At 44.5% G+C, this 19,148-nt stretch overlaps 1 protein-coding gene across 2 annotated transcripts in view; it reads right to left on the reverse strand.

Moving 5' to 3' along the window:
- Positions 1-19,148, reverse strand: part of FNDC3B (fibronectin type III domain containing 3B) — a 282,075-nt gene that overhangs the window by 68,668 nt on the left and 194,259 nt on the right. For both annotated transcript variants that reach the window (XM_081007808.1, XM_081007807.1), the window contains exon 7: positions 3,398-3,456. In XM_081007808.1, the coding sequence (XP_080863934.1) occupies positions 3,398-3,456 (59 nt within the window). The remainder of the gene's footprint in view (positions 1-3,397; positions 3,457-19,148) is intronic.

Consider the following 19,148-nt stretch of genomic DNA (forward strand, 5'->3'; position numbering starts at 1 on the left):
GGGTTCAATGAGTGACGAGCAGGGGGAGAGATTCCATCAGGACATGAAAGAGATGGAGACCAGGTATCAGGGTCGCTAGGACGCAGTCATGATGGCTGACTACTGTTGGACTCTGAAGAGAGACCTCCCTGCCACTGAGCATCCCAGGAGTTCCAAGAAACGGAAGTTCAAGCCCTGAAGTTTGAAAAATGGTGAAGCAACATGCAATTTACATGTACTTACCTTTATCAATACCCTCCATTCAGTTTACAGTAATCAATGTTTCTATCAGGTAATCAATATATGTTGTTGGAAAAACATTTTTTTCTCTTAAAAACATATTTAGGATGATATGTGTTGACAAAAATCAGCTGATAATGCCACAAAAATGTAATTGATTTTGTCATAAGATCTGATTTTTTTTCAAATCAACATAGCACAAAAACCTGACCTGATGGAGAGAAACGGATGCCATTTCCTGATTCAGCAGTGCAAAAATACCCTAAATCAGTTGTAGAAATCTAGACAACATTCAAAAAGTAAAAAATTGTTGCCCAGTGTTATCCAAAGGCCTGGGAGAAGAGGAATGTTTTCACCCGAGGCCCAAAGATATGTACTGTAAGGAAGGTGCCAGGGGAGCCTTCCTGGGGAGAGCATTCCACAAGCAGGGAGCCACCACAGAGAAGGCCCGTTCTTGTGTTGCTGCCCTCTGGACCTCTCATGGAAGAGGCACACAAAAATGGGTCTCAGACGATGATTGCAGAGTCCAGGTTGGTTCACACGGGAAGAGGCGGTCCTTGGCAGCTTCATTGGCTTAAACGGAGAGTCAAAATAGATTTCACTGATCCATCTAAGTACCTTGAACTGAGCCAGAAGGTACCAAGCAGTCTATGCTGAAGGTAAGTTGACATTTGCTGCAAAACAACCCGTCCATAAGACTCTACTATATGCACACTCCATTGGAAACCTTTCCTGTGAAAGCCCCATCCGGAATGAATGAGAGCTGGACTTATTGCATAGCTTGGATTCATTCCTAATGTAGTTTGTGCCCTAATTAAAATACCACAGGGTCATAAAGTACTATACACCTGGGTTGAGAGAAATTGTTTCTTCTTGTACAGCAAGAATAGAGAATCACAAAAGGCACATTTCTTTGCTTGGGTAATCCAAACTATTCAGTTTGTTATTTCCAAAAAAATACATTCATTTCCCCCTTTAGCCATACAATAGCTAAGTCGGTATCATAAAGACCCAAAGTTCTCTGTTAGAAACAATAATCCAAATTAAAATGCCCACTTTAAGAAGGAATGAAAAAAGCAGATTACAGTTTATTGCACTTTTTTGGGGGGAAAGGGGAGAACCCTTCACGACAGAGCTTCAATTCCTTTAAGCAATATGTCCAGCACAAGCTTTCTCAGCTGCCACAGAAACATTTTAATTTCGAGGTCCTGATACCGAATGTGTGTGTGTGTGTGTGTGTGCGCGCATATCGCATCTCCAAATTTCAACCCACAACTCAGACCTTGCAAAAAAGGGTTGCAATTTTCAAGACGGTGCTCCTATAAGCAGTACTTCAACTATGTCCCTGAAATACAGAGACCAGCAGGTAGATCAGTAGGCAACATTCACTGTATTTTCCATCTTACTGGTTCTCTAGTCTACTATTCATTAAACAATCACCTTTTCCTTCCTTTGTAATGCTCCCTCCTTAACCGAAAAACATCGCCAATTAAGCAAAAGAGCAACGAGGCTGGTATTACTATTTCTACAACAGGATTGCTTCTGTATGGTTCTCTCTCATTTGGACTTGCACACAACAAATATGAGATCATGCATGCAACTACTACCGGCAGGAATTCACACGCTCACATATGTGCTGAAGTCATCAGCGAAGCACGCTAAGGCCATCTCAGACGAAAGCCCATAAAAACCTTTCTACCAGACTACCCTGTTACATAATCTCAGCATGCCACACATGTGAAAGGAAAGCTGGGAATAATGCAAGGAATGCAGCTGTAAACATTTTACATGTTTACGGGGGCTATTTCTGCACATTCGCTTTTTTAAAAAAGCCAGATGACTAATGGTCTGATTGCATGAGCTACAGCGGCAATTACGTGTTTTAAGATAAGGAGGCACAGCTGCGCCAAAGCAGCCTCGTGGCTCAGGCAACTGCCGAGATGACCACAAGGATGCTTGAAGGACCGAGCGCAATTCAAACTCCCAAGTGGTGTTAAGATTGCAGCTTTAGCTAACTACTGGATTGAGATGCACTTCTCATACTGAAATTCCCTACTTAAATAGGATATCTTCTTTCAAACAGTGCAGACCAGTGCAGAAAGATGGGTGAAAAATATATGAAAGTACAGCACAGATCAGAAACGGGACAGATTTGTCCATCCTTAGACGACTACATCCAAACCTAGACCAGGAGTGTTTTTGCTCTGGTCCAGGGGTCCCTGAGGTCAGTGGCTGGAGCACGGAGTTTCAGCTAGCAAATTATTATTATTAATAATAATAATAATAATAATAATAATAATAATAATATCATATTATTTGTACCCCGCCCATCTGGCTGGGTTTCTCTAGCCACTCTGGGAGGCTTCTGACAAAGATTAAAAATACATTAAAATGTCACACATAAAAACTTCCCTAAACAGGGCTGCCTTCAGATGTCTTCTAAAAGTCTGGTAGTTGTTTTTCTCTTTGACATCTGTTGGGAGGGCGTTCCACAGAGCGGGCACCACTACCGAGAAGGCCCTCTGCCTGGTTCCCTGTAGCTTTGCTTCTTGCAGTGAGGGAACCGCCAGAAGGCCCTCAGCGCTGGACCTCAGTGTCTGGGCAGAACGATGGGGGTGGAGACGCTCCTTCAAGTATACTGGGCAGATGGTTAAGAAGCTGAAGCAAGCCTGAAGTACAGCAGCTACTGCTAGATTTCTATAGACACACATATATTTATATAGATGCAGGCAATTGAGAGGCTTTGTCCTGCTTGCCAACTGCCAAGGCCAACGGGCACATCCTCTCGGGCATGAAAAATAATGGTACAGGAAAATATCTATGTATCAATATTGGATGATACCCAATTGTGGCAGCCCTCTTCTGCAGCAGCCACTCTGCCAGCGGGAGTCTCGTTCTTAGCACAGCACAATAGAGAAATCCAATGGGAGTTGTGAACTTGGATGATAAGAAGAAGAAGAAGAAGAAGAAGAAGAAGAAGAAGAAGAAGAAGCAGCAGCAGCAGCAGCAGCAGCAGCAGCAGCAACCCCTATGCTGTGCAATATAAGCTTGTGTGCGACCAATGACATAAACTCCAAAGCTACTTTGCACGAATGTTACACTATATCTCATCTCCTATCTTCAATTTTGCACTGCTGTGTAATTATTATTTTTCGTCAAATGCCAGTGGATTACATACCTGTGGTTTTTCAATTCCAGAAAGGACATCTTGAACCCTTTTTGTTTCTGTGTCGCATTCTGTGCAGGAAGAAAAAAAGAGGACAGAAGTTACAATTTTTGCTTCAGTAGCAAGAGCGTCAACCGAATTTTGAATTCATCCACATGCGAGTTCACACCATCGGAGAGATAACGCAGAGGCAATGCTTTAACCATGGATCAAAGGGAGGCTGGGTCTTTAGTGTTAAGACGTTTTATTGTTTGCTAAGAATATTATGTGTCTATGGTTATTTTTGTAATTTGTGTGTAATTTGGTATTTGTGTTTTTTGTTCGTTTGTTTTTCTTGTTGTATAAATAAAAAACTTTAAAAAAGGGGGGGAAAGGGAGGCACTGCGAACTTTCATGCTTGCTCCCTATGCGTATAGTTCCTTTCTCCTCCGGTGCAAACTACGATCACTAGAAACACAATATAAAAACCCATGTATTAGAATAACAATATACAGTAAAAAGCAAGATGTGGATTAGAAATGGCTGTCAGCTTTAGTCATAGTCAAGAGCGGTTGTTGATGTTATTTTAATTTATTACCTGCCATTCACCCTAATGTCCTAGGGTGTTTTACAACAATTTAAAATATAACATTGGAAACAGTTTTAAAAACCTACAATTAAAAAAAATAACGAAATCACAGAAAATAGGCTGTTTCCTGAAAACATACACCTGAAGTTGTGTATACATTATACACCGGAAGCTGTATGATGAAGTTGCCAGACACACCTCTCTAGGGAGGGATTTCCACAACTTAGGGGCTGCCACAGAAAATGCCCTCTTCCTAGGCCACCCCCAACCCAAGTGTCTGAAGGCAGCAGAACTACCAGAAGGCTCCCCTCCGTCAATCTTAACATACAAGGTTTTGAAGTCAACCTCAACCAGGATATGAAGCCAGGGTTTAAAGCTTGGTACTGGCGGAAGGCTATGGCCAATACCTCTCCTCACCTGTAACCAATAAAGTTGTGGCCTTTTTTAGCCCATTAACCTTAATAATTGTGTCATGTATCATTATTTCCACCGGGGGGGGGGGGCTCGCCACACAAAGCCACTTCCACCCGTGTGATTGGGGGGATTCCCGGCTGTGTCACCCCCTGGCCAGCCAATAGGCTGGCTCTGGGGGCGTGGCCTGCCCCATTTTAAGCAGGACGCGGCCAGGGATCTCCCTCTTTGCCGCTCCTCCAAGTTTGGTTTTCCCACCCTCTTGCTCTATAAGGTTTTGCCTTTGACCTTGCTATGGACCTTGGTTGGTTGCCGTTGAGGGGCCTGGTAGGAATTTTTCCACTTGGCAAATTGGCACCAGCCACTTGGTTTTTGCCTACCTCGTAGCAAATCGTCACAACTTTCTGGGTATTGGCAGTTAGGCATTGGTATATTTCTGTAGTTGGAAGAGGGGAGGTAATGCTCCACATATTGAAGGGTAGTCCGGTAAAGGATTCTGGGGGGCGTGGCCCTGTCCGAAGCATAGGGAGGTGAGGCCTAAGGCACGCCCCCTATCGGTTACCCCGGGGGAGTTCCTAGTTGATGTGCATCAGAAGGACTCCCCTTACTGGTGGTTAACCCTTCCGGACTTCAAGTGGATGGGCTGAAGTCAGATATAGTCGGTTAGGACCAATGCCTAAGCCAATACCGCTCATCGCCTGTAACCAATAAAGTTGTGGCCTTTTTTAGCCCATTAACCTTAATAATTGTGTCATTATTTCCACGGGGGGGGGGGGGGGGACTCGCCACACAAAAGTGCTATCCTGTTCCTCTAACCCTAGGTAAGGAGCAGGGGTGAAAGGAGTTTTCTAGGTTCCTCTTAGAATCAGAGTATTTCGGCCAAAACCTAATCTAGTATGCACTGAGAGGCGTGGGGGCAGGATTTTGGGCCCTCTAGTTGATGCTGAACTACATCTCCCATCAACCCCAGCCAGCATGGCCAACAGTCAAGAGTGATGGGAGTTGCAGCCCAGGAGCATTAGAAAGGCCAAAGGTTCTCCACACCCGATCCAGGCCATAGGTAGGCAAAAGAACTGTCTTTGCGACATCTGGAAAACGAACAACTGGGCACAGAATCATGAGTAACAAAGCAGGTTTAATAACTCAGTATCAGGAAAGTCCTCAGAATTCAGCTACAAAAGAAGAATTATGAAGCTGTGTACGGTTTCACCCACGTAAGAGCTGTAGTTGTCGACTGGGCTGAAAATGCCTTGATCCTGCCATTTGTGGAACCAGAATGCTGGCCTGTTTCCTTTTGCATTCGAACAATCTAGCAGACAAGCCATCTTTCCAGGCACATACTGGGGGAAGACAACACACTGAGGGACGGCTGAGCATGGCGACACTGTTTTGCTCAGAGACAGGCAGACTATGCTAAACTGGTCTGCCAGCTTCAGACAATTTCCTTCGAAAGGAAGGAACACAGGATGATTATTCAGCCTCTGGCAAAGACTCCAAATGGCATTTGGAGCACAAATATAACAAGAGTCTTACATATCAATTCTGATTCTGCCTACTTTGGCACAGAATGAAGCCTATCAGATCTTTATGGTCTTGTTTAAGGGAATATTCCATAGTAATAATCCTTTCAATCCTGATTATACCACCTATCTCCCATCCCTTGGATTTGTGCTCCCAATTTTGCTCTCAGCTTGCTCCTTTTCTCTCTCTACTTGAGTTAACTCAAGCTCATGGGCAATAAGGCATCACTATTCAACTCACAGACAGCATCTTAAAAAGTAGAGACATCACCTTGCCAACAAAGGTCCGTATAGTAAAAGCTATGGTTTTCCCAGTAGTGATATATGGAAGTGAGAGCTGGACCATAAAGAAGGCTGGTTGCCAAAGAATTGCTGCTTTTGAATTATGGTGCTGGAGGAGACTCTTGAGAGTCCCATGGACTGCAAGAAGATCAAACCTCTCCATTCTGAAGGAAATCAGCCCTGAGTGCTCACTGGAAGGACAGATCCTGAAGCTGAGGCTCCAATACTTTGGCCACCTCATGAGAAGAGAAGACTCCCTGGAAAAGACCCTGATGTTGGGAAAGATGGAGGGCACAAGGAGAAGGGGACGACAGAGGACGACATGGTTGGACAGTGTTCTCGAAGCTACCAGCATGAGTCTGACCAAACGGCGGGAGGCAGTGGAAGACAGGAGTGCCTGGTGTGCTCTGGTCCATGGGGTCACGAAGAGTCGGAGACGACTAAACGACTAAACAACAACATTCAACTCATAACAGGAAAGGATATGGTGGTAGCTTGTCCACTTAGTGAATCATTCAGATTACTATTCATCATTCAGATTACTATTCATAACAAGAATAGTTCAGTTTGAAAATGAAAACAAAGAACCTGACCAAAAGCAGTGGTTCCCAAGCAAATACTCAGTGCAAATTAATCTTCAAGCGGATCACACTTGACATTGTCTGGCTGCCAAAGATCCTGACACCAAAACGTGGGCGGAAAGCTACAAATCTCTGAAAACCCCAAAGGCCATTCTGACAGTATTTCAAGAATCCAGATCCAAACTATTTGCATTCTTTCAATGAACCACTTAATATGCAAAAACACATTGCAAGTGAAACATGCATGAGCGAAGAGTGCTCCATAGTCTCAAGACTTCAAAACCAATGATGCAGTGCAACTATGAATGCATGGAAATATTTGGAGCTCTGTATTGATACGATCACAACTGACAATTAACTGCACAATGGGAAACAGATGAATTCTGAACAAAATGGATTTTCCAGGAAGAAAGAACCATGTAATAAGAATTCATATTCTACTCTGGCTCAGTAATGGAGACTCTCTTTGTTACGTAACAATATTCACTTCAAAATTGTCTTATAGATGTATCTTAACAGTCAAACCACAAGCCACTAAACGTTAAAAAACACCGAACGTAACTCAACATAAATGATGTCTTGTAATTATGTAATCATGTAATTATTTAATTAGTTGGAACTGGTGTGGTTTTTTTGTTTTATTATGGGTTGTATTTATTGGTTTTATTTGCATTTGTTAATGATGGGTGAATTTTTGTTTTGTTATCTGGTAATTTTGTTCTGTTATTTTATTGCAGCACAGTATGCAAAGCGGATTCTTGAATTTTTGTTTCGTCTGTTTTCAGCCATATTTTGAATGGCTACAGGATGGCAAAGTGATTTTTGTCACGTATTTTGTAATTGCTATGGATTGTAAACCAGCTCAAGTACAGTTAATACGGAGAGGCAGTGTGCAAATTTGAAATGATGTGAAATAACTTAAAACTACTGGACCCACTGGATCTGGCATTTCCTCCTGAAATCTTCAGGGCGGGGGATAATCAAATGCCCCTTTTCTTCCTCACCGCAAAATTCTTTATACTTATTACTTCACCTTAGCTGCCAGAAGCTGAAGCTGAATCATTCTTGACCTTTAATCCTTAACATGTGGACCAGATTTTCTCTCTTTACATTGCTTTATAGCTGGGATTCCTGTCACACTCAGTAATGAGATGAGATAAAAATAAACCCACAAAGCTCAATGAAATTTCATTTCCCTCTCCATGTGGAAAAAGTGACAATTTTCTACAGTAACTAACCCCAGCGTTGACCCTTTTCAAGTCACTGATGACTAGCACACTCCAGCTGAAGCACTGGATAAAAATAGGATACAGGGACTATAAAACAAACATGGCGGTTATTTTAGATATTTAAGCGGTGGGGGAACAGGACTCAAAACATAATTCCCGCGAGGGATGACCGATTCCTGTTATGACTTTGGCACGGGTCATATTGTTAAGGGCTGAGGCCCAAGAATGGACTACGACGTTGCTGTACCAAAACAGGGGAAAATGGTGGCCAAATATCATTTCTCTGGGAAGGATATAAATGTGTAACATAGGCTTCTTCGTCTTCCTTAGGCCCCTTTCACTGACCTGTTGGCCTTCAGGAGTTGTTTACACCCAACTCCCATCAGCCAGCATGACGTAATAATTGGGGTGATGGGAGTTGTAATCCAACAGTATCTGGAGGGCCACAGGTTCCCCATTCCAGCTTTAAGCTCATGGCACGTATTTATATTAATTATAAAAATAGGTAAAGGTAAAGGGACCCCTGACCATTAGGTCCAGTCGTGACTGACTCTGGGGTTGCGGCGCTCATCTCGCTTTATTGGCCGAGGGAGCCGGCGTACAGCCTCCGGGTCATGTGGCCAGCATGACTAAGCCGCTTCTGGCAAACCAGAGCAGCACACAGAAACGCCGTTTACCTTCCCGCCGGAGGGGTACCTATTCATCTACTTGCACTTTGACGTGCTTTTGAACTGCTAGGTTGGCAGGAGCAGGGACCGAACAACGGGAGTTCACCCCGCCACGGGGATTCGAACCGCCGACCTTCTGATCGGCAAGTCCTAGGCTCTGTGGTTTAACCCACAGCGCCACCCGCGTACTCATTGGTAAATCAGGCTTTGCTCCTGACCACTGAAATCGACTGCCAGTTAGGGGGTGGACTTGCCAGCCTGAATTTGGTCCGTAACACTTTCTCACATTTTGGGTGCTAACATCCCGCACAAATGATGTATAAATGGTATTGTGAAAGGAGGGAATTGGCATATCTAAATGGGCATGAGTGAAATAATCGCCCTGATACCTGAGGGTATAGGGCAGCATAATTAAGTACTTAATTAATTAATAGTACAATTCAATAAATAAATAAAAAAGTTTATTATTTACACGCCACTCATCTGACTGGGTTACTCCAGCCGCTCTGAGCGGCTTCAAAAAATGGTAAGACATCAAACATTCAAAACTTCCTTATTCAAAGCCCATACTGGCCCATTTTCACATGTGGATTAAAACAAATGAAGAAACAAACATATCATCCTTCAAGAAACTCTTCAAGAAACAAAGCAAAACACTTTGTGTGGTCCGAGGGCTGTACTTTTATTTTTTATTTTTTTAAGCCTTTTTAGTAGGTAATAGCTGCTTCGAATGGCCTGAGGAAACAGCTTCTGTTTCCATATGTCCAGCTTTCTTTTTTCAATGTCCCCGGGAGGGATGGCAAAACATTAAATGCTCTTGCTCCCTGGGACATTTGCAGACCCATTTTCAACACCTGTGGCTCTAGCTGCTCCCTGGAGCTGTTAGCTGTTGGAGGCAGATTGCTTGTGGGATTTGTTGGAGTCCTGATTCCAAAGGAGGTCTATGTTCTGAGCAGGATCAGGTGGGTCCATTTCAGAATTCAGATCCACCATTCCTCAAGCATTCCTAGCGCACTGCTCTTCCATGTGCTCTAGAGACCAGAGGCCTAACTCAAACTTGTTCTGCAGCCAGGAAGTCCTGTTAGCAGGGTCAAGTCCCAGGTATAAGTTTATCTGCCTGTTAAAAACTCTATATCCAGCAGAGGTCAGCTGAGAGCTAGGAGGATCCTCTGAAGTGATAACGAAGTGAACCAAGCACCAAAAAGATACTGGAGCAAAGAAAAGATTACACATGACTCCACAAAGGCTTAGAGAAACTAGATGCCCATCAAAGAAACACACCCATGATTCTAACCTTCATAGGACCAGTAAGAAAGTTCTACATTGTTTCCAGATTTGCCTTTTATTATAAAATGCATCTACTCATGGCAAAATGGGAGGTGCAACTATGGAGAAAACGACAATGTTAGGGATGGGGTAATCTATCAATTCTGGTTCCTTTCAGTGTCTCATTTTCCCCTTTCTTTAGTTTGGCTTTCCATACTTTTTAATGTTCTTTTATTGACTAGCTTTATGTGCTATTGTTGTAAAATGCTCTGATTTCTCTTTATGAAAGAGCAGAATATAAATGTTTTTATAAAGAAATAAAACAAATATCAGCTTGCAATGTTCTAAAAAAGGATACCTGAAAATTCACCAGCATTTCAGTACCAATGTATCCTATTACACACATTTTTGCAAGCCGTTTCCCCTATTATTTTCACTAATATATGATTTCTTATGCACACTTTACCCTAGCACATGCAATTCTACACAGTGGTACCTTGGTTTGCGAACTTAATACGTCCTGGAAGTCCGTTCTTAAACCGAAACCGTTCTTAAACTGAGTTTGGATTCCATTCTTAGACCAAGGTAAAGTTCTCAAGCCAAGACACTAACTTCCGGTTTTGTGGAGTTTCTAAACCGAATTGTTTGTAAACAGGACTGTTCTTAAACCAAGGTACCACTGTACATATGACTTGACTAGGAGAACTACATTGCAAAATTCGGAGAACTGCAAAATTTGAAGGAAGGCTGCTTTTTTTAGTTTTGCACCACGTGCGAATTAGCTAGGAATGACTTTAAATACAAACTGAGCTCAACCGGCCTCCCCATCCTTATCAGCAGCAGATAAACCAGTGTGCCAGTAGTTTACAGGACTGGCACAGTCATCAGATATTAGACGTAAGCCACAAGCCACAGGACTGTGTGATGAACTTCCTGTGGCCAGCATAACTTTTTTCTTTCTTTTTTAAAATCACAAAGAGCAACTCTGTGCAATGCATGGGGAATCACTTACAACCCTTTCAAAAAGTGCTTGCTGCAAGGCACCAGCACTCTTGAACTAAGCCAGGGTTTCCCAAACTTGGGTCTCCAGCTGTTTTTGGACTACAACTCCCATCATCCCTAGCTAGCAGGACCAGTGGTCAGGGATGATGGGAGCTGTAGTCCAAAAACAGCTGGAGACCCGCACAAGGATGGAAGACTGAAGAAACCCCAACTAAAGAATCATGGCAATAAAAATTGATGGACTATGCAGAACTGGCAAAACTGACATACAAGCTACGGGACAAGGATAACTGTGACTTTAAAGATGAATGGGAACCCTTTACAAAGTATTTGAAGACGCAACAAAGCGAACTGCACTCCTTGGCTGGCTCTGAATAAACATTCACAAACTTTTTATTGATAATAATCAGCTAAATAGTTTGAGGATCTATACAACTTTGTAACATGCAGAAATCAGCATTCTCAGAGAAATCAAAGAACGGAACTGAGGGAAGTTGGGGGTGGGGGTGGGTGGGTTTTGTGTGGGAGGGGGGGAGGGAGGAAAAATGGGGGGGGAATAAGGATGATATGTTTCTGGATAATACGTTTTGTTTTAATTCTGAATTTAAAAAAGACTAAAACAAACAAAACAAAACAAAACAAAAACAGCTGGAGACCCACGTTTGGGAAACCCTTGCTAACAGCAAGATCCAGGAAGAAACTATGGAGCATAGTGGGCTACATTACGCAGAGTCAGACCATTATGTCCTTTCAGCTCAGAATCTATACTCTCTATACTGAGTGGCATCAGCTCTTCAGGCTCTGAGATGCAGATCTTCTTGGTGTTACCTGTAGGAACCAGGAACTGAATCTGGAGCTCTTTCCAGGCATATCATGTGCTCGGGAGTCCCTCCCTTCTCCACTACCATGCTAACTTGCCAAAGGAAGAATAGTGGTCTGCCTGTCTGTGCATGATTTATTTTTTGCATTTATAAACCCCCCCCCCATTTTCTTCCAAGGAGCTCAAAGTGGTGTGCGTGGTTCTCCTCCCACCTGCCTTATCCTCACAACAACCCTGTGAAGATGAAGATGAAGAAGAAAAAGAGGAGAACCCGAAGTCTAGCTAAGCACACCTAAGCTTTTGGGGGGGACGCCAAATGGAGTGCTCCGTGTTAAAACTTTGTTAAAGCTGTAGCACATTCCATTATGGGCACCAACGTCCCAATACCAAAAGAATAAATTACATCGAACCCCACTTAGGCCATACCTCTAACTGCAAACCGTGCAGGTTCTCTGCAAAAGCAACAACAGAATCCAACACAGAGCGCATTTGGTTCCTGGGGGAGAAAAATTCAAATCCTGTGTTATGTAAATACAGGAACCCTGTGACTCCAACAGGAAGCAAATCTAGGGAGCAAGGAGGATCAAGAAGAATTGCAATAATTTAAGCAGTAACTTTCATTTCTCCGTTCCCTGCTAAGATAAACGTGGCAAAACTGAGTTTAGATGTATGCATAAGATGAAGGAAGGCACAGGAAAGGTGAATGCTGGTGTCTCCTAGCGGTGTTGGCTCTCAGCAAAGCCTCAAAAATACACGAAGCCCCCTAGAACCTCGCGCCGATTTGTCACATTTCTTGGTTTTAAAGCTTCTTTTTACGAACCAGATGGGTTTTTACGAGGCCTATAGGACGCCTACACACTGGCCTGGATCAACAACAAACAGAAAAGGATTATTACCCAAAGTCCTGCAAGCTGAGTTGCTCTGTTGCAAATAGTTCCTCCTCCTCTCCTCCACCACCCCATCAAATGCCCTGCAGTGCAGGCGGGCGGCATCAGGAATGGGGAAAGATCCCACCTGTTGTCTTAACGCTCAGAGGGGTAGAAAAGTACAAGAACTTTGGCAAGCCACGCAGACAGGGCCAATTCTCAAAAACACAGCAAACATAAAATGGTTCTCACAATGGTGGCCCCTTGTGCCAATTAAGAGGCAAGAAGGAACTTTCCCTCAAATGCCAAGTTGAGTAGGTTTCTAAAGGGCGGGCGGGGATGAGAAGGAAGCAGGATTCGGGTTAATGACTGTGGCATCTGATTTGTCTGCATTTTTACCACCTGTCTAATCTGAAGCGTTCGGGATCTTTCCAGTTTTCCCGTGTAGGCATGGTGAGAAAGAAGAATGCTGGAGCAGCTTCTTGTATCCAGATCTGGGAACTGCACTGCACAGCGATAATAATAATAATAATAATAATAATAATAATAATAATAATAATATAATTGTATATGCTGCCCATCTAACTGGGTTGCCCCAGTCACTCTGGCAGGGTACCGACAAAAAATAGTAAAAATGCAATAAATCCCCACTGACTTTTTCTGAATTTACTTTCAGTTATGTGCGTTGAGGATCATAGAGCAATCACAGAATTGTAGAGTCGGAAGGGACCACCAGGGTAATTCTAGTCCAACCCTTGCAGCTCAAGAACATGAGCCAATGGCTTGAAAACTATGCTATGCTGAGCCCTGGAGGTCCTTGGAAGCGTACCAGAGGTCCTTCGATGGAGGGTGCAAGGGATGTGATGTAAAAAGCAACAACTCCCCACCACCACGCACACACAAAATCAGTGCAGGGATAGCTCAGTTGGTTAGAGCAGCATTTCCCAACCTTGGGCCTCCAGCTGTTTTTGGACTACAACTCCCATAATCCTCAGCTAGCAAGACCAGTGGTCAGGGATGATGGGAATTGTAGTTTGAAAACAGCTGGAGGCCCAAGGTTGGGAAACACTGGGTTAGAGCATGGGGCTGATAGCGTCAAGGTTTCATTGCTTTTAAGCCAACCGTCCCCAACCCAGCATTTCGGTTTACCGCTTCCCAGCCTACATTGGCAACTTTCGGGGCTGATGGGAGTTAACAGTCCAAAATGTCTGGACGACGCCAGGTTAGGGAAGGCTGTTTTAAGGAGTTTTCCCCTATTCGCTTCCAGAATCAGGAGCTGAGTGGCTGGTGGTGAATTTCTTAAAGCTGCAAAACGTAGCAAAGCCCATCGGGATTTCACTTTTCAGACTCCACCAAACCATGTTGCCTATGTATCTGACAGGGACAGAGACATGCATGACTGCACCGTCACATGCTGTTTGGCTGCGAGGAGATTAGCTAATGACAGATGAAGACTGCCTGCCTATCTGTGCTGATTCTGTCCTGCAGCCATGGCAAAGACGGTAGGAAACGTTTCAGGCATGCCTCTGCCTGAGTGAGAGGAGCGCCTTCAAGTAGGCTCCAGAATCTTCTGCAATGTTGTGAAGTTCAGATCTGCAGGAGTTTCTCAACAGACAAATGCATGTGGCACATGGACTCTGAGGTTAGAAATCTCAAAAACCTCCAGCATGGGGAATTAACAGTGCCGGAGTCAGGTACACATTGAAAGAAGGGTTTGTTAGAAGGTTCAGCTACGCAACGTCTCTGTGCTTCTTCGGGGCAGAACATGCATACTGCTTATTGCACCCTCGCAGAAATCCTTTATGAAAGTAAGGATGAGCTTCCATGCAAACAATAAACAGACGGTGGGTAAAGTAAATGTATCACAAACCAAAGTTTCAAGTTCCCACGAGGAGGAACAGTTCTCATGTTTGCTCCGAGAGCAGCTGTGTTATGCAAATTGTTTGAATTGCAAGCCCAAAAGCTAATTAAAATATCTCCACTGTAAACACGGCTTAAGGGCTTCTCTCCGCCTGCCTGCCCCCCACCCCCCGACTCCTTCACAGCAAAGACGGAAAAAGTCCAGCTAGACACTTAGCAGCCTGGCGATAGCAAAGTAGTTGCTGTTTCAAGCAGCCCCTCCATTCCAGGCTGGTGACATAAGGACTGGGTCCTTCCATACTGCATGCCTCACTCCCAAGCGCGGTTCCTCACTTGCAGATGTGCCAGTCATAACATCATCTGCACGCTCAGAATTTCTTCCAGGTTTCCAGAGGCCGTGACCACCGCAATTGCTGGCAGAAACCTTTCGCTGGTCACGCAGAGTGTAGCCTCCAATTTGCTAGACAAGAGAGTGTTCCCCCCCCCATAGGCCGATTCCTAATAGCCCCCCATGTGCTTCCGTGCTCTCATGGCAGCTGCCAGTAGGTTGTCCAAATCCCAGCAACTTCACATGCCTTCAACTCAGCTTTCGTGACCTTGGGAGCCAGCAACCAAAATCACCATAAACCTGCCTGTGCAGCTACGTCCCTTGCCAGGAGGCCAAGGTACCTTCTTTCATTGCTGCCGTCACCATCATGCAACAGGCACGATTCTGTATTTTAACATCTGTTTGGCCAGCTTCACAGTGAGCTTTATGCACTTGTGCTCTAGCTATCACCCCACCTGCTCCATCACCCCAAATAATCCCTAGTATTTTGAGCGGCAAACTGGGCTCTGCAGTGCCAGAGAGGTTGCCTGGTCCACTGCACCATTGTGTTCCATACCAAGACTAAGACCTGGATAGGATTGTAAGCTCTAGGAAATAGGCATTCAAGGGTGGTAAGCTCTTCTGGAAAACAGGCATTCAAGAATTCAGAATCCTTAAGTATTTGGAGGCAGACCAACTTAATGGGTCTTCTACCCTAGCAGAGGGGGCTGTTGTTGTTGTTGTTTAAGACCAGACATGCCAGGAAATGGTTTGACCAGGATAATGGAGGAATTACAGCCCCAGACCATCCCACTCAAGGTCTGCAGCAAGGACCAATCTGAAATTATGCTCCACCTTGCCAGTCAGGCCAATGGACCATTTGAGAAAACCGCATGGTTCTCATAGTGGCCAAGAAGTCCCAAGCTGACAATTGAGACCTGTCTTGGTGTGAATGTCCAAGTCCCACAGAACAACTTGAGGTTCTCCAACACCACCATACTTGAGACCACAATTGGCCAGCTTGTTCACATGGGGATCTAGGATTGATGAGGACAGGTATTAAGAGGAAGCCTAGATTTCAGAGCATCACTGGTTGATATATATCACTGAATATTTTGACATTTTGGTTATATTCATTTCCAAAAGCAAAGTTGGGTGGAGTTTTAGGTGAAGAAGGAAGTAGGATGCTCAAGAGCATGAAACAAAACTCTGGGTGGCACGAGAATGAAGGTCATAGCTTGGATTTATCATCTTCTTTCCTCCTTTTTTTACGATTGCTTAAATACAGCAGCAGCGAACACCCACCCCCTGCAAATATTACTGGCCCAAGATCTGAGCCAGTCCTTGCAATGAACAACATACAGCTGGCCAACTGAAGGCCAAGCAAAGCTTTCTTGGTAAAGTGGTGCTGCCTATGACAATATACGAGGGCGAGCACAGCTGATGCAACATGTGTTTTGCCCCCTTGGAGGAATGCTTTTGCCTTGCAAAGGGGAACGACAGAGACGCAGCATGGAGCAAAGCCACGGCTCATTGGCTTTGAAGCAACCGCCAATTAAACAGCAATACAGAAGCTGCATACATGGATAAAAGGCAAGTCCAGTTTGGCGGGTTGAACTTTAGCCTTTCTTCTCAACGCTAACCACCAACTTAGAAATCTCTTGGTGGCTACAGCGAGAAACAGAACTTTTGTATGGAGTGCTCTGAATGCATCCAGGCTGCAAACAGGCTGGTGAGCTGGTCAGCCTTCTTAGCTTGGGGGCGGTGAGCTTTGAAATCCTTGGCTCAGAAAAGTCTCAGCTTCAGCCCTGAGCCATCCAAAACAACAAGGCAGCGACTCTCACAACAGCCGTGTTGTTAGGTTGGCCCCTTAATTGTTGGCAAATAAATGCAGGAAATGCAACAACAACAAGAAGAAGAGGGCATAGACCTGTATAAAATTTGCACATGCTAATTTCTGCATATGCATGCAATTTTAAAGAAATAATTACTATAATTTAAAGGGATATACGACTCATCTCTAGGGACACGGGTGGCGCTGTGGGTTAAACCACAGAGCCTAGGACTTGCCGATCAGATGGTTGGCGGTTCGAATCCCCGCGATGGGGTGAGGTCCCGTTGCTCGGTCCCTGCTCCTGCCAACCTAGCAGTTCAAAAGCACATCAAAGTGCAAGTAGATAAATAGGTACCACTCCAGCGGGAAGGTAAACGGCGTTTCCATGCGCTGCTCTGGTTCGCCAGAAGCAGCTTAGTCATGCTGGCCACATGACCTGGAAGCTGTATGCCGGCTCCCTTGGCCAATAAAACGAGATGAGTGCCGCAACCCCAGAGTTGTTCACGACTGGACTTAATAGTCAGGGGTCCCTTTACTTTTTACGACTCATCTCGCCATAGTGCAGAATGCTGTGACCAGATTATCCATGTGCTTGCAGTCCAAGTATTACCTGTTGGCTGGCAAAATCCAAGGCCTCTGCTCTCCCTTCTTATAGTTGTCTGTCTTCAAAACAGGCTTGGGCCAGATAGCTCTTAAAACAGAGGATGACTCCATATGACTTTACAGAGAATGGCTCTGTGAAGCAGGACCCGTGGCCATCCTACGTATTATTTCTTAAAAGAATTGCTCTGCCTTTGCTCGAGAGCTAAAAGTAGTTAACAGACTAAAAAAATAAAAACATAATAAATATAGAAAGCTTAGTACTGTTTGCACTGACTGGTAGCAGTTCTCCAGGGTTTCAGACAGGGAGCCTCTCCCTAACTTACCGCCCTTTACTATATTGCTTTTAACTTTTTAATCTTATTTTTAAACGTCTTGCTTAACCGTTTAATTAAGTGTCTGATGAATGCCGGCAGCAGCAGCAATTTGTAAATTAGCATTTATTTCGCAGCAATTGCAAAGGCTGCTGTGCAGTTTGCAAACAAATTGCTCCAGATATCCTCGCAAATGACCTCTTTTTAGGAGAGGATATTTGCTTCCAACTTTCAGAAGCTGTGCTGTGAAAAGAGACACGGGGGTAGCAATGTTACTCCCATTATATTTTGCTTATATTTATAGTTATTTTTTTAGGCACATAGCAACACACTCCAGGAATATAGGAGAGGGCAGGTCACAGATTCAAATAACAATAGCATCCAAACTTCGGTTCTGCGGGGACAGCCAAGAAGAAACGTGACGATCTTTTCAGACTTCGTCTTGGAAAGAAAGCAACAATTCACACACAGTGGCCACAGTCAGATGAATGAACCTCGACTTAACAAAACAAACCATAGGAATGAAGGAAGATACCTTACACTGAGGTAGATCATTGGTCCATTTAGCTCAGTACTGTCTATAAGGACTGGCAGGGTTTCAGGCACGGGTTTCTCTGAAGCCTACCTAGAGATACTGGGGGCAGAATTTGGGACCGGCTGCGTGCAAAATAGATGCTCTACCAGTAAGCTATGGCCCTTCATGTGAATGGGTTTTTCACAGAATTTTCATAGAATCTCAGAGTTGGAAGGGACCATGAGTTGTAGGGGAATTTTTTTGTATGGGAACAGTTAGAGCAGGGGTAGGCAACCTAAGGCCCGGGGGCTGGATCCGGCCCAATCGCCATCTAAATCCAGCCCACAGATGGTCCGGGAATCAGCATGTTTTTACATGAGTAGAATGTGTCTTTTTATTTAAAATGCACCTCTGGGTTATTTGTGAGGCCTGCCTGGTGTTTTTACATGAGTAGAATGTGTGCTTTTATTTAAAATGCATCTCTGGGTTATTTGTGGGGCATAGGAATTTGCTCCTATTTTTTTTCCTTCAAAATATAGTCTGGCCCCCCCACAAGGTCTGAGGGATGGTGGACCGGCCCACGGCTGAAAAAGGTTGCTGACTCCTGAGTCAGAGCCAGAGGCGGGCGACTGCGGAGGGGACATTGCATGCGCGAGCATCACGCCTCCCTCCCCGTTGGAGCATCGTGCCTCCTACCCTAAGCCAAGAAGATGCTTCCTGGACTTTTGGAAGATGGTGGGAGGGGTCTTGGACCTACTGGAGCACTGCGCCTCCCTCACTGAGCCAGGCAGAAGCTTCTCCCTGGCTTTGGGAAGGAGGCAGCAGGCTTTAATAGCCTAATTTACCGCAAACATTTAGGGAACTGACCTGGTTCCTCTAGTACACTGACTGCATGCCACTGATCTCTCGCAACCCCATGCAATGCAAGAATCTTCTGCCCAAAGTTGGGTTGAACCCACAACCCTGCAATCCAAGCATCTCACTCCCTTCTCACTCCCTACTGACTGAGCTATCTCCTGCATGCAACCAATTGCACAAGCGAGAAGGACTACCTGCCACCAACATTTCTCGCAAGGCAACCTGGAAGGTGGAATATAAATATTTGTAATAAATAAATAAGA

Source organism: Podarcis pityusensis, assembly GCF_964106645.2.
Source record: "Podarcis pityusensis genome assembly, chromosome: 5".
In the NCBI taxonomy this organism is placed as follows: Eukaryota; Metazoa; Chordata; class Lepidosauria; order Squamata; family Lacertidae; genus Podarcis; species Podarcis pityusensis.